This window comes from Otolemur garnettii, unplaced genomic scaffold, assembly GCF_000181295.1.
Source record: "Otolemur garnettii isolate 467f Iridium unplaced genomic scaffold, OtoGar3 scaffold00014, whole genome shotgun sequence".
Taxonomy (NCBI): domain Eukaryota; kingdom Metazoa; phylum Chordata; class Mammalia; order Primates; family Galagidae; genus Otolemur; species Otolemur garnettii.
This window is the reverse complement of record NW_003852409.1, coordinates 29,688,676-29,704,832: the sequence shown is the minus strand read 5'-3', so window position 1 is coordinate 29,704,832 and position 16,157 is coordinate 29,688,676. Positions and strand designations below refer to the sequence as shown.

Sequence of the window (16,157 nt, the reverse complement as noted above, 5' to 3'; positions counted from 1 at the left end):
AGACAGGAGCCTCAAGCTGTCCCCCTGGGTAGAGTGCCATGGCATCAAAGCTCACAGCAACCTCCAACTCCTGGGCTCAAGCGAGTCTCCTGCCTCACCCTCCCAAGTAGCTGGGACCACAGGTGCCCACCATAACACCTGGCTATTTTTTGGTTGCAGCCATCATTGTTGTTTGGCGGGCCCAGGATGGATTCGAACCTGCCACCTTAGGTGTACGTGGCTGGTGCCTTAGCCACTTGAGCCACAGGCGCCGAGCCTGGGTTGCAATCTTAAAGCTGACAAGAATCCTTCAGGGGCAGGTCTCACAGTGCCCCCAGACTCCAGTTCCCATGGGGTATAGGAGTCCTTCAGCCTGTCCCAAGAGTGGACTTCTGATCCCGGCAGGCAGAATTAATGTGGCCATGCTTTAAGCCCTTGCTAAGACCTTCTCACGACCTTCCTACAATGGCAGCCCCCTGGATGCTGAGACCTTCTCAGTATGGCTGCCTTGCCAGCCACCAAACCTATGGCAAATCCACTCCAACTGACATTCAAACCTGGTTGCTGTATACTCTTTTTTTTTTTTTTGTAGTTTTTGGCCGGGGCAGGGTTTGAACCCACCACCTCCGATATATAGGGCTGGTGCCCTACTCCTTTGAGCCACAGGTGCTACCCGGTTGCTGTATACTCTTCAAGTCCACCCACTCTTCCAAGTTTTCTACTCAACACACAGCTTCCCCAACAACTGAAAACTCCAGAAAGGCTTCCTCCTGTCCTGGACCGTGGTGAGGGGCCAGCTGATCCCAGTGGGTGGCAATTACTTGCCTAATTCATCACATTTCCACTGCTCCAGATCATAAGCTATTCAGCTCACCACCTCCTCACTGTGCTCCCTGAGCTATGATGTTGGATAAGGTCCCCATGTCAGGTATAACTGGGTTCTCTCTTTTTCCCCAGTCTTTCTAGAAGGCTCAGCTGAATAATCCTTCTGGTCCACCATCTTGCTCCACCTCTCTTAAAATTATTATTTTAAAAGTTACCCAAATAATATTGTCCATCATTATAGAAAATGATCATTGCAATAATGTGGGAAATATAAATAAAAAGAAGAAAAATTAAATACCAGTTACCTGGAATCTACAACTAGAAACTATGGTAAATATGTTTGCCCATATAGATCAAGATAGTTATGAATATGTAGACATCAGATCTAAACATTGTGCAAATATATGTATGTGTTGTGAATGCATTTTGAAAATGGTATATTCTCTGTAAATTATGCTCTAGCCTGCTTCTTTCACTTACTATTAATATATACATACTGGGTATGCCTTTCAAGGTGGTTAATTTCTAGATTGACAGCATCCCTTTTAATGCCGCATTGTATTTTAGAAAGGATGTACCATACTTTACTCAACACTCCCCTCTTATTGGGGATATAAAAGTGTTTCCAAGCTCAGAAAAAGGCCTTGAGCATTACCCCACACCCTCACCAAGCATGGTGCCTAGTCACCCACATTGGCTCTGTGTCACTTACGGCAAACTCCTCTGGGGTCACTTTCAAGACGTCGAAGACAACAGCATCGTAGCTCTTACTGGCATAGTCGCAGCTCTGGCCCTCCAGAGAGTCCGAGCTGCTGCTGCCCTGTGGATGGTGGAGAGAGATGGTGCCCACTGAGTAGGTGGCTTGGGATCACTGCTCCCAAACCTCCTTGGAACTGAGGACAGGAGAGCAACAGAACTGTACAATGAAGAAATCAACTCGCTGAGCATTCTATTCCAGGCACTGTGGGAAGCACTTCATATGCATGATCCTATTTAATTCTCATGAATGCCACTATCAGTATACAATATTATTCCCGTTTTATAGATAAGGAAGTAGAAACAATGGCACTTCTCTAAGGTATCTTAGCTACAAAGCTGAAAGCCAAAATATGGACTTTGTTTTGTATCTATCTGATCCCAAAACACACACCTGCAATTGCTATACCCTAACTACTTCTGGCTAGCAGTTTAGCAGTGAGTTAAAAATTATAGCCCAAACTTCCTTCAGAAAAAACAGGCCTTCATATCTTAGGAGGCCTAAGGAAATAATCTGTTTCATATGTCTCTCAAAACATTACCTGGTTTCACCTTTTTTTTCTACTTGAAGTCACTGCAGGAAATTGTTACATAAAATGCAAAAATGGCTCTTGAGGCTCATTTCTTGTATGGGCCACTTGGAATTCAGAACCTGCTAACTGATGAGCTGAGAGGTAACCAACTGGCTTTGGAGACTGGTGTGAAAGTTATTTTAGTAGAGTCCCTTGTGTTAAGAAGAACACTCTGCATCCTGCCTATAAAAAAAAGGGTCTCCCATAAAAAAGAAAGTTAAAACTCCCCAAATGTGTCTGATTTCACAAAATCCGAGACAACAGGGATCCTAGAATGTTGACCATGCCTTCTCTTTAATTGTATTTAATTTCATCAAACACTACTTTTGGGAATCAATCAAGCTTACCACCCAAAAATTGTGCCCTGTTCATAAAATGGCTTTATTCGTTTCAACACACGAAGAAGGATTTTGTGGTTTCCATTAACCTCAACATCTTGGACTGGGATTTAGAGAATATGCTTTTATTAATTCTTCTTATTTCACTCTTTCCAAAATGGCTATATCTGGAAAAACTTTGCAATCTTACTGGAAACTAGAATGTTTTTAGGCCAGTGAGTGAAACCAATAGTCAACAAATGAAAAAGTGTGGTTAAAAAGAGAAGCAGGAACGTAAACCTGTAGATTTCAATAGGCCTGTGTCATTACAAGGTTTTACAAATGAGTCTACTATCCCAAAACTCTGAGATGATCTTAAGAAGCAGCAGGTCCTAGTGGGCAAGAGCTCTGAAGTCAGACAGGCCTGGTTAAAATGCCAGCTCCATACCAACTGCTGTCTGACCTCAGACAAGTCACTTCATTTTACTAAGTCTAAGTTATCATCCAGAAATGGTAATATTAAAACCTACTTCCCTGGGTTGCAGGACAGGTTATATAAAATGAAGCTTAGAAACCAACTGGCACAATACTACCTGGCCCCCACAGGAGGTACTAGTTCAGAGGGACTGGGGTAAGCTCAGGCATGGCCATTTTACAAGTTCCACAGGTGACAGGGTATTCTGCCCTGAGGACAATCTGTGCTAGGATGAACTTCTGAAAAGACATTAAGCCTACTCCTGAATGCTTCTGGAGTCAGCAGTCTAATCTATCTCCCGGTCTGATACATAAATCCTGAGCAGTCATCTATAAATCATTCTGCACCTCTACACATACCTTCCAGGAAGCAAAGTGAATCAGGGTGACAGCACTGGTTTTCATTAGAACCACACAGCGTCATGGTTAGAAGTATCAGCTTGAGAGTCAGCCAGGCCTGACTTGCATCCCCATCCACTTGGAAGCTGTGTGATTTGAAGCCAGTTTGTTCACCTCTCTACAGCTTCGCCTCTCTCCATCATCTGTAAACTGGGGGATGAACCTAACATATACCTGATGGGGTACTGTGAGGATTAAACGGAAGAATGCCAATGGATCGTGCAAAAAAGTGCATGGTATATAGTGAGTACCAAATTATGGGTATATATGGGCACAAATGTGTCATCCGGTCACCAAAATTTATTGAACATTCAATTATACATGTATTCATTCACTGATTCATTCAACCAATATTTATTGAGCATTTACTTACCATGTGCTGGATACACATATAGGTACATGTACATGGTATGTATGTGAATGCACATGTATACATAAACATACATACACACACACACACTTACATGTATACATATGTATATGAGGTCTGACAATTAAGTTCTCAAACTTGCCAATGTGCATTTACATTGCAACACTGTACAAACAACTCAGTATAGGTCCATAACCTTAATATATCAATGTCTCACAGCTGTGTTCATGCCACTGTGTGGTGGTGTCTTACTGAGTGGTGTTCACTATTGTTGCATGTGCCATTGCAGGAATGTCTGAGCTTGATTTAGAGCAATGAGCAAACATTAAATTTCTTATTAAACTTAGCAAGAGAAGAAGTGAAATTAGGGACATGCTAGTTCAAGTTTATGGGGATAATGCCATGAAGAAAATGACAGGGTACAAAATGGATTAAATGTTTTTCTGAAGGCAGAGAAAGCATCACTGATAAAGAGAGGTCAAGGTGGCAGTAACAAGCAGAACTGATGAAAACATTGCAAAAAATTCATCAAATTATCATCAAAATCACTGGCTGACTGTGAGAAGCATAGTAGACCAAATAAACATTGATAGGGAAACAGGAAAATCTTAACTAAAAATCTTGGTGTAAGTTGTATACAAAAAAAGTTCCAAAGTTCCAAAGGAACTCACCAATGAACAAAAGCAAAGGAGGGTATAAGTTTGCCAACACCTTTTGAAGAGGCCAGACGATGTTTTGGTTCATATTATCATTGGTGATGAAACACAGGTGTGCCAATACAATCCGGAAACAAAGCATCAAAGTGCACAACAGAAGTCAGCCAATTTTCCATGACCAAAAATGTTCCATCAGTCCAAATCAAGAGTCAAAACAACGTTGATAACATTTTCTGGTATCAGAGGGATTGTTCATTATGAATTCTGCCAACTGGACAAATAGTGAACTAAGTTTACCATTTCGAAGTGCTGAAAAGGCTGCATGAAAAATTAGATGAAAACAACCTAAACTTTTCACCAACAACTCACAGCACCCTGCATCATGGCAATGCACGAGGTCACATGGCACTCTTAGTGAGGGAGTTTTTAGCCAGTAACAAATAGTTGTATTGGAACAGCCTACCTATTCACCTGATCTGGCCCCCAGTGACTTTTTTCTTTGCCCAAAGATAAAGAAAATATTGAAAGGGAGACATCTGATGTACCCTTTTGGGACATCAAGGGTAATGCAATGACAGCTCTGATGGCCATTCCAGAAAAAGAGCTCCCAAAGTGCATTGAGGGATGGACTAGGTGCTGGCATCAGTGCAGAGCTGCCCATGGGAGTTACTTCAAAAGTAACCATAGTGATTATTCAGCAATGAGGTATGTAGCAATTTTTCTAAGATGAGTTTGTGAACTTAATTGTCAGACTTTGTACATACACACAGACGAGATAAGAGGTGTTACTCTGGAAAGAATGTAAATTATAGATGGAAACAGAAGTCTGATTCCTCTAGATACCAGAGTCCATTCCTGGGATTTCAGGTATAACTTTCCTGTACCACCACATTATTCACATATTCGTACAAGGGGACTTGTTTAATCAAAAGTTGCCCAAATACAGTGGCTGGTGTTGACAACTATGGTAATGATAATGCTGCTCCAGTTGCAACAAGTCTCCTTAACCCTGCACTGGCACCACTGGGGAATATCAAGAGGTGTCCAAAGTCTGATTTCAGGACCAGAAATCAAAACAAGGAATTTTTCAGAAGGTTTATTAAAAAAAGGAGTGGTTCCTATGACTTTCTGGCTGGTTACCCAAGGTCACTTCAAAAGCCCAGCTAGATGATGAGGAACTCGTGAGGTGGAACCTCGACCCTGCCCCATCACCTTATTGGAGGAGCAGGCACTATACATACACCACGGTGGCATCCTGGGCCTCCTCCTGCCCACCTACTCCATTGCTGAGTTGGGAAAGCAAACCCCCAAATCCCATAGCAGAGGCCCTGGCCCCTCCAGACCACCAGTCCTTACAGCCATTTCCTACTGAGCAAAGTAAATAAGAACCTAGGGCCAGCTGGAATGACTTCTGTCTGACTTCATTCCAGAATGTGTGACTTATTTATAATCAGCAGCGGCTTTTCCTGGGAAAGGTCTGATCCCTTCTGCCACCAAAATGGAATGTGGCACTTGCTACAACTGGACGGGGCAGGTATTTGTTTTTCTTTGAAGAGAACGACTTCAGAAAACATACTGATCCTGAGAGCTGACTGCCTCCCAAATCTCACGCCTGGCGGGGCCAGGGGCTTTGAGAGTGCTAAGAATGGTGGCATTCATGGAACTCTGCGGCCCTGCTGTCCCTGCCTCAGCTAGGGCTTGGGTCAGCTGAAAGGCACCCCTCCCACCTGGTGTCTTCATCCTCACAGCCCTCGTACCTGTGGGGTGGCGGAGGTGACCAACATGCTAGCCATCAGACCATTCTTCTTATACATAGTCTCCAGGCTGCAGGGAGCTTCAGGGCAGCCTCTGCCGGTGACATAACCTGTCTGGAGAATTCCTGCAAAGCAAAGGGGCTCATAAGAATGTCTTTAATACCCAACTTATCCCTACTCCCAGGAGACAATTATGCCAGACTGGAGCATACTGGCATAACTGTCTCCCCAGAGGACACCTTTAAAGAAAAGTCATAAGCTTTCATAAACCTTCTAGCTAAATAAGGCTCACAAATACAGGTTACTGGGCTTCTACAGAGTATTAATACTTTTTAAATTAATCAATAGGAAGATTTCACATAGAATTCTGTATTTCTGACTTTTCTGGCAATACTAGGCCCATATTCCTGCATGACAACCATCAGCTGGGCTAAGTGGGGCCTGCCCTTTGCCAAGTGCCTTTCAGTCCCCAAGTGGCCTGTGCAGCTATTTCAGTATATGCCTGGCCCTTGTGGGCACTAGAGTCTGTGATCTTTGTCTTAAAACAACGTGAGATGAGGAGGCCAGACTGATTCTACAATGCTCCCCAGAGCACCACCGAGTCTCATCAATAATAACTTGGATAACAGCTAATCCCACAGGGTACTCACCACGTGCGGCTTGACATAACAGTAACTCACTGAACCCTCCCAACACTGAATCCTGAGTGTTGGGTAGGTCCTATTACACCCTATTACCCCTGGGGAAACTGAGGCACTGAGCGGAAAGTACCTGATGCTCTGGTGCCTTGCTCATGCTGTCCCACCACCCCATCATGGTTCAAGACCTCGCTCACATGGCACTTCTGGTTTCCAGGCCTGGACCACACAGAGCAGAAGCAGCTGCTCCCTCAGCAATGCACAGCCCCTCCAGGAGAGCACTCAGCACGTCACTGAACATGCAGAGCAGAGGTCACCAGTAGCCTTTTAGCTGGAAGTGACCAGAGAGGAGGGAAGTGCGCAGGGCAAGAGAAGGAGATGGCAAAGACACCAGATGCAAAAGGATGTACTGTATGACTCCATTTGTAGGAAATACCCAGAAAAGTCAAATGTATAGAGATCAACACACACATCAGCGATGCACTACCTGCTTATAGATACAAAGGAGCTTCTACAGTGATGAAAATGTTCTAAAGCAGGGTCACAGGGGCAGTTATACAGTTCCAAAAATTCCCTAGAAATCACAAGATTGTCAGGTAGAACAGGTGGATTTCATGGTATATGAATTATACCACAGTAAAAGCCTGCTCAGCTCTGATTCACTATGGGGCTCTCTTTTCTCCCATATTTCCTTTGAAATAGTCAAATAAAAATTAATATACTCAAAACATATTGTATTATTCCAGAGAAGGGCACGTGAAGGATTTCCAGAGCAGGGTGAGAGAAGATGAGCCCTAGAGGAAAGGAATGGCCTCCTGGGACTGAGTGGATAGGACCTACCAGCAGAAACCCCAGTGAGAAATCCAAAGACTTCGAAATGGGGAATCCAAAAACTGACACTAAAAGTAAATCCAGTGCAAGGGTTCAAAGGCAGCACAAGGCTAGGCCTGGGCCATCTCAAACCAGACCAACCGAGTAAAACAGCCAAGAGGCCCAGGACCAACTCAGCCAATCTGTTCTAAGCCAGAGCAAACCAACGGGATTGGATCGATCCCGTCCAGATCAGTGATTAAAGTGACTCAATCCAGGCCTGACGGAGTCACCATGGGAGACTGGGAGAGAGAGACAGCCAGTTTGCTCCTCTGTAAGGGGTTCCAACCTGCCCAGCTTACGTCTGAAGTGGACTATGCTCCTCCCTGGGCATGTCTGGGAGCCCAGAGGTGGAGCCCAGTCTGCTCAGCCTGGCCCAAACCAGAGGCCTCACTCTCCCTACTTGTCTGATAACAGCACATTCTAAGTTGCGCAGTCCTCAGAACAGTTACCAGGCCCTCTCTCTTCCCATCTGAGGGATGCCGCCAACACTACTCATTTCCCCAGCAGCGGCATGGTTTGGAGGCACGTTCAGGTACCTGCCCTCCACGCACCAGAATCAGCACTAACAGTGAGTGCAGATGCTGCATGAGGTGCCAGGCTGAGCATGCATTTAGCTCATTTAACCTCCACCAGATCCCAGAGGCTTTGGATTCCTGGAACACAGGCCAGAAAGGTAATGTGACCTAATGCTAGTTTGTGGCAGGACAGGGGAGTTCAAACCCTGGTCAGACGAGGCCAGGGCCTAGGCACTTAACACTGCCTCCTGCAAGAGTCCAGGTGGGAAGTAGGCAAGGAAATGTATTTCGGTACAGGCAGACCCCAAGTTACAAACATTTGACTTAAATACAACTCACACTTATGAACAGAAACTATTACAGGTAAATGTACCTGCTCCGACTTACATACAAATTCAACTTAAGAACAAACCTACAGAACCTATCTCATTCATAATCCAGGGAATGCCTGTACTGGGGATGTTTCTGAGAAAGGGTATTGCTCTGTCGCCCAGGCTGGAGTGCAGGGGTGCACTGCCATAGCCTGATACTCCTGGGCCAAAGCCTCCGGAGTAACTGGGACTGCAGGCATGTACCACCACACCTAGATAATTTTTTTTTTTCATAGAGATGGGAAATCTATGTTGCCCAGTTTGGTCTCAAACTCCTGGGCTTAAATGATCCCCCCAGCTCAGCTTCCCAAAGTGCTGGGGTTTACAGGCCTAAGCTACCTCTGGGGAGATGTATTTAAAATGCTCCATCCATGCCCGACTCAGGATAGCTCTTGATCAAGGTTATAGCCCCCATCAGTATTAACTTTATCCTGCAAGGCTCTATTCACTTACATCTAGTCTTTTTTCCCAAAACAAAAAAATTAGCTTTAAGTGTTCAAGAAAGAACCGCATACTGCTTTGTTAAACCACAGGCTTCTACTGCTGAAGAGTACAGCTGAGGCTAAGGGCCGGAGCACAAGTGTCCTCTTCCAAGAGGTTTGACCTGCCTGCGCGCCGGGGGACTCAGCCCACCTGGAGGTAAGGTTTGGCAGGCAGCATGTAACCCATTACACTTTCTACGAAGGCCTGAGCTGGAAGTAGAGACAGAGCACTTGTTTGCGATCTGACTCCTGCATGTCTTACCACTGACAAAACAGCCTAATTTATGGACAGCAATTCTCAGACAAGTGGTATTTCACATGCTAAGAAAGAACAGGACCAGCAGAATGGAATATCCTCCTCAGGGCCCAGAGAACCCTCCCTCCCCCATCCAGCTTCAGTCCCTGAGGCCTGGCTGAGCCTCGGCTCTGTATTCAGGAGCAGACTTGGCATCGGGGGTCAGCCTGGCTCAGGCTCCTCCCTGAGACCACTTCCTTACCCACAGGAGAGCTCTGAAGATGGGGACCTGTGCCTCCCAGGCTAGACCACTTGATCAGATTCTCCTAGGAACTCAGGACCCTGAGATACCAGTCTCTGTTGGTCAGTTAAACTGAGGCATTGTATAACTGTTATATAACATGAAAATATCTGTGATTCCTATTGGTGACAAAGTCCCAGGTACTGTTAATGTTCCTGTGATTCACTGTCTGTATTAACATGAGAGAAATACTAAACTTTTGTTAAAAATTAGTGACGATGGCTCGGTGCCTATAGCTCAACCGGCTAAGGCACCAGCCACGTACACCTAAGGTGGCGGGTTCGAATCCCCAGCCCGGACCCGCCAAACAACAATGACGGCTGCAACCAAAAAATAGGACATTGTGGCAGGGGCCTGTGGTCCCAGCTACTTGGGAGGCGGAGGCAGGAGACTCGCTTGAGCCCAGGAGTTGGAGTTTGCTATGAGCTGTGATGCCACGGCCCTCTACCCAGGGGGACAGCTTAAGGCTCTGTCTCAAAAAAAAAAAAATTAGTGACGACAAATTTTTTTCCCATTCAAATTCATCAATGTAGTTGAGAACCCCCATTCTAGGCACTGAGGACATGAAATGAGCAGGCACATAGGTCCCTGCTCCCACAGAATTCACATCCTAGTTTGGGACCCAGAAAATGCATGTAGTAAGGAAGATAACTTCAGATACTGATAAATGCCTCAAAGAAATAAAATAAGGTGGAAGACGATATTTGCCAGGGAGGTCATGAAAATACACTCTGAGGATAGGACAGATGAGCTGAAACCTTAGGAAGAAGACATCCATAATAACCAGAAGGCACAGTGCGTGCAAAGGCCCTGAGATGCACATGAGCTTAGCAGCTTTAGACGGAGGCAGAAGGTCACGGCTGAACTAGTCAGCCAGAAGCAGTGCAGACAGGAAGGGCCCTGTAGACCACAGTGGGGAGTTGGGGTTTTATCTGGAGTATGCTGGAACCCTATAGCACAGTAGAGGATTCTGAGCAGGGGAATGAGATAATCTGATCTGCACTAGGCTTTTTAGTTTTGCTTTTTATTTTTGAGACAGAGTCTCACTCTGTCACCTGGGGCTAGAATGCTGTGCTATCATCATAGCTCACTGCAACCTCAAACTCCTCTTCCTGCCTCATCCTCCCAAGTAGCTGAAACTATAGGTGCGGGCCAAAACACCTAGATATTTTTTTCTATTTTTGGTAGGCACGGGATCTCACTCCTGCTCAGGCTGGTCTTGAACTCCTGACCTCAAGCAGCCCTCCTGTCTTAGCCTCTGGTGTACTAGGATTATAGGTATGAGCCACTGTGCCCAGCTGTGCATTGTTTTTGAAGATCATTTTGGGTACTGTGTGGAGAACTGCATTGGAGAGGACAAAAATAGAAGCAGTGAAGCCAGTTAGAAGGTAAGAGATGGCAACACTTTGATTGCTGGCAATGGAGGCGAGGGAGTGGATTTGGGAGGTATTCTGCAGATTAGGCAGACAAGACATGCTGATGAACTGCATGCAGGGGGCGGAGAGAGGACCAAGGATGGGTCCTAAGTCTGTAGCTACTGTGAATGGGCAGATGGGGACCTAGCAGCCACATGCTACTCAGTGGTCCAATCATTTGTTCGTTCATTCATTCATGGGACTGCTGCAGACCAGTATTCTGAGAGTTTAAAGTCGAGGATGACACAACTTTGCCCTCAAGGGTCCTGCAGCATAGTGGCAGGAGAAAATCAAGTAAGGAACTACTCACAGGACATGTGTTCACTGGAACACAGAGAAGGGAATGACGAATGCCCCTGGGGGTAAAATAAGACATTGCTGAGAACAGCCAATGTCATTGCAAGGCATTAAAGATGAGTGAGTGCGTTCCAGACCAAGGACAGGCAGGATGGGGCAGACAGGTGTGGACGGAGGCCCATGGGAAAGGGTGGGACGCCAGCAAGCTGGACAGAGCTGCAGGCTTCCCCTTCCACCTTTGCAGCCTGTGTGCATCACAGATTAAGCAGGCACTGGGGACGCAGCAGCAAATAAGACAGGCAGGGCTCCCTGTAGAGTTCATGGTCTCACGATGGCGCTAATATCACAACCACAGGAGCACCTTGCCTCCTGTTCACTCTCTCATCTATTCTGCAAACTATGTAGAATTTTTCCCAGGCCCTGCCCACAGCCCCAAGTCTTAAGGAGCTCATACATAGTCTGACAATCACTGTGATTGCTATCATTTATTAGAAACTTACTTTGTGGCTCGGCACCTGTGGCTCAAGTGGCTAAGGCACCAGCCACATACACCTAAGGTGGCGGGTTCAAATCCAGCCCTGGACCCACCAAACAACAATGATGGCTGCAACCAAAAAATAGCCAGGCGTTGTGGTGGGCACCTGTGGTCCCAGCTACTTGGGAGGCTGAGGCAGGAGACTCACTTGAGCCCAGGAGTTGGAGGTTGCTGTGAGCTGTGATGCCACAGCACTCTACCCAGGGGGACAGCTTGAGGCTTTGTCTCAAAAAAAAAAAAGAAAAGAAAAGAAACTTACTTTGTGCCAGGCTCTGACTAAAAGATCTCTATACATTTTTAAAAACCCATGTTATAGACGAGGAGGCTGAGGGTCAGAGAGCAACAGTAAACTATAACATGGAGATAGATTTTTTACATATCTGCATTGGCTGTGTTGCTTTCCAGACAGGGAGGCAACGTGGCAGAATGGTGCCAATACCAGCTTCTGGAGACTGGGCAAATTAGTCAGCACCACACACACGCACAAACATTCTCTCCTCCCTCCTTCTGTCTCTCTCACTTTTTTCTCTCCCCCCCCACCACACACACACACACACACACACACGCACGTGCACGTACATGTTGTACACACACTCTTGCTGCTAATGCCTTCTTGGAAACCGAAACTCTGCAGGAGAAAAGGCGATTCTCATGATGTAACTTCCTAAGAACGTGGCAGTTGTATCAGAACCACAGAACAGTCCCACGTCTCTTTTCTGCTTATGACAGAATCTGGTCGAGTGTGTGTGGGCTCCCGAAGAGGAAAAGGAAAATCCCACATGCAACTCTGGTTTCCTTCCAGACTTCCACAATTCTCCTTCAGGTTTCAGGTTCAGTAAACTGAGAAAATAACATGAGGCAATCTGATGCAGACCATTGTTGAGAAGGAAGAATGATCACTTTTTCCTAAGCTTATGAAGGTTGCTTCAAAGAAAACACACACGTCCAGGAATGTTCAATTACAAGACAGTGATTTCTTCCAAATGTTTCAGACAAGTATGAAAATGGATCCCAAACGCTGTTTAAGAACCCACTTCCGTGACGTAGATGTGCCGCTCTCAGCAGACTTAGCTACAGCTCACTCCTCTCGTGTCACACACAGAAGCTGTGACAAAGACAAACAGGAAGAGAATGAGAGGGTTTCTCCCCAAAACCCTTCCGCCAACTGTTCACGAGCAGTAAGCGTGCACACGTGCACACACACAGACACATGCTCTGTCAGCCACAGCCGCAGTAGGGCAGGTTTGTACTGCCAAAAGGTTTCCCAGACCATCACTCTGGGGCTGGGCCTCCCCGCCCCCCGGGGGCATGCATGGCTGTGCTGCTATCTCCACCTCATCCTGATCCTCTCCAAATCTCTCTTCCTGGCAAGCAGCAGCATCTGGCAGCTTTGAAAGCAAGACCCAGGCCACGTAGGCACATGTCAGACGAGACCTGCCATCACTCATTCTGGCACTTACCGGCTCCCTCCCCAACTCCTTTCAAGCCACCCCTCCAGATGTTCAACTTCCAACCTCTGGCCTCTTCCCTCAGGGAGAGATAGTGGGCTGAGGAGGCGCCACTGTGTCCAAAATGCCACGTGGGACTGTGTCTCCATGAAGGAGAGAGTTGCAGCACTGGGAGCGGGGCCAGCTGTGGAGTCAGGGTCATCCGCCACACCATAAAAAGGGATAAAACTTGTGAGGCTGAGCACCTTCCTGGGGACAGGAAGCACCTCTGCTCGCGGAGCTGAAGTCAGGGGCAGCACAGGTGGGCAGCAATCTGCGTGCTCCTAAGAGGAGCCTCGGCAGCACCCACTGCCCGGCTCTGGGAGCTGAAGCTGGGGAGGCACAAGAGAAAAAGCCCCTCCTCGTCCCCAGGAGTCCAGCCCAGCAGTGCTGAACACGAATAAGAACAAAAGTAATCCATGTGTGTAGGAAATAAAAAAGGAGAGTCTCCCCTCCCCACGCCCCAGTCTGTGTCCAAGGTTACACAGCGCACACGGTGTCAGGGGGCACCTTAGTGGCACCATGAGGACACACAGGCACATGCAGACATGCACGTACTCAAATCTGGCTGTAAATGCACATTACAGACCCTCCTTTTCAACACTAGTGGGCTACAAGAGAGCCTTTCTTCTGTAGGTTTGTTAAACAGACCTGCAGAAACCAGACCTTAAACTACCTACATCGAGGGAGGCTCTGATGCGACCTCCTGGAGGACAGAGGAACATCCCCGATCAGGGGAAGATGAAGAGATACGGCGAAGGGGGCTGGAGACACTTGAAAATGGTCTGCACTTTAGTTAACAGTAATGCACCTAGGTAAATTTACCTACATTAATTTGATGGTTCCATGGTTGTGAAGTTCTGTACCATTGCACAAGTTTTTCTGTAAATCTAAAATAATCTCAAAATAAAAAATTTTTAAAATATTTTAAAAGGATTCTATGTCCTTACTTCCTATCCCACCCATCCGACCACACATGTATACAACAGTGTCATACGGGCCACATTTCTTATGTAAGGCCATTACCAACAGGCCAGCCTGTTACATGTGGGCCCAATAGAACCCATGAAGGTAGATGGAGGACGGGGACAAGACAGCCCCCCGTGAGGAGCAAGAGACCTCAACGCCTCCTTCCCTCCCTCTGCCCTAGTTCCCACCAAGGACAGAGGACCTGCTGACCTGACTAGAAATAGTCCAAGTCATCGAGAGCCCACATCCCCTAGGAGGGTCACTGAGTGCCCACAGTCACACACCTGTTTAAGGCCTTTTCTCTTCCACTGTTGTCATGAGATCTGTGAGGTAGATGGGGCCCCCAGCTGGGCTCAGCCCTCTCTGACTCCCAAATGCATGCCTGAATGTGCCCACCTTGCCTGCATGTTCCCGAGGGCTGCTGCTGGCCAGAGTATGGCAAGGGCCCAAGACGTGGATCAGGCCCAGTGGGTGGGAGGCCTCTGAGGCTGTGAGCCCTCTCTGACCAGAGAAACCTGCACGGCCCACAGTGAGAGTCCTCTAACTCTCCATAGCTCTTGCTCCTCCTGTTACCAGGCACCCAGAAACCTTGAGACAAGGGCCAGTTAGCAGAGCAGGATGCCCACATTCTTGGGCCTTCTTAAAAAACAGCATTGAGCCCTAGCCCTAACCCCTAATTTTCATAATTAACAGACTGGTCCTTTCCATTAAAATAGAATTTGTCCACAGAGAGTAAGGTGGGAGGGCCAGGTCTGCCTGGAGATGGGGGAGTGGAAACAGACCAGGCAGCAGCAGGAGAAAGACCTTCAGAAACACAGGGCACGCTCCACGAGGTTAGGGCAAGAGGTTTAGAAAAAAGGGGACTATTCCACCCACTGTCGGGATGTCTTCACATTCCACGGGAAGCCATGGCAGCTACTTACTACAGGGGTGAGGGCTGGGGTAGAGGGGCTACAGGGGCATGGGGACAATGACACTTTCACATCCAACTCCACTAATAAACTCAGCTTCAAGAGGATGAAACAAGTCCACACATTTGCCTTCACTGCTCCAAATCTTGTTAAAATGAACAAAGAAACAAAAAAATAAGAAAATAATCGGTTGCAGCACAGGAAAGGGTGACATCAATGAACCATAAATTGTGAAGAATTTCTAGATTTGAAGCAGATGGACTTGGATCAAGGAGAAAACTCTGAGTGTTAGAGATACAGCCGTAAAATCAACTGTTGTCTCTGTACACACAATAATTGGCTAAAAGGCATAATGGCATAAGACTCCACTGGCAATAAGAGAAAAATATCTGAAAATACTTTTTAAAAAAAAGTACAAAAATCATTTAAAGAAAATCATGAAATCTTACTAAACAACCAAAAAAGACTTAAAGGAGAGACGTTTCATTCCCCTAAATGAGACAACACTGCAAAGCCATCAATTCTTCCCAATTAATCCGGAAACGAAATGCAAGTTCACACCAAATCCTCAACAAATTGCTTCAAATTTTCATCTGGAAGAATAATTAATAGCCAAGAAGTTTTTGAGAAAGAACTACAATGAGAAGGGTGGTGCCTTGCCAGGAAGCCATAGGCAATAATGAACAGCACAGAAAGAGGTGAACAGATCAGGGGACAGGCTGCAGGGCAGCAGCCCGGATCTAATGCATCTGCAGAGCCGCATCCGACCAAGACACCTCAAACAGCAGGGAAGACAGACTCTTCAATAAATGGTGATAAAACAACTTACTCATTCACTTGGAAAGGGGAGGAATTTATTTAAAATCTTACTCAAAATCATATGTAAGAATTAACTTTGGGTTGAGTAAGATTCAATTTATTCAGGTAAATCAGCAAAGAAAACCCCAAAATTAGGCTCGGCGCCTATAGCTCAACCGGCTAAGGCGCCAGCCACGTACACCTAAGGTGGCGGGTTCGAATCCCCAG

The 16,157-nt window shown here is 46.4% G+C and overlaps 1 protein-coding gene across 1 annotated transcript in view; it reads right to left on the bottom strand.

Annotated features, from left to right (window-relative positions):
* RALGPS1 (Ral GEF with PH domain and SH3 binding motif 1) overlaps positions 1–16,157 on the bottom strand; it is a 283,899-nt gene that overhangs the window by 239,984 nt on the left and 27,758 nt on the right. The window contains exons 2-3 of the mRNA XM_012802467.2: positions 6,106–6,227; positions 1,517–1,624 (exon numbers count right to left, since the gene is read on the bottom strand). Coding sequence (XP_012657921.1) covers positions 1,517–1,624; positions 6,106–6,162 — 165 coding nt within the window. The 5' untranslated portion in view covers positions 6,163–6,227. The remainder of the gene's footprint in view (positions 1–1,516; positions 1,625–6,105; positions 6,228–16,157) is intronic.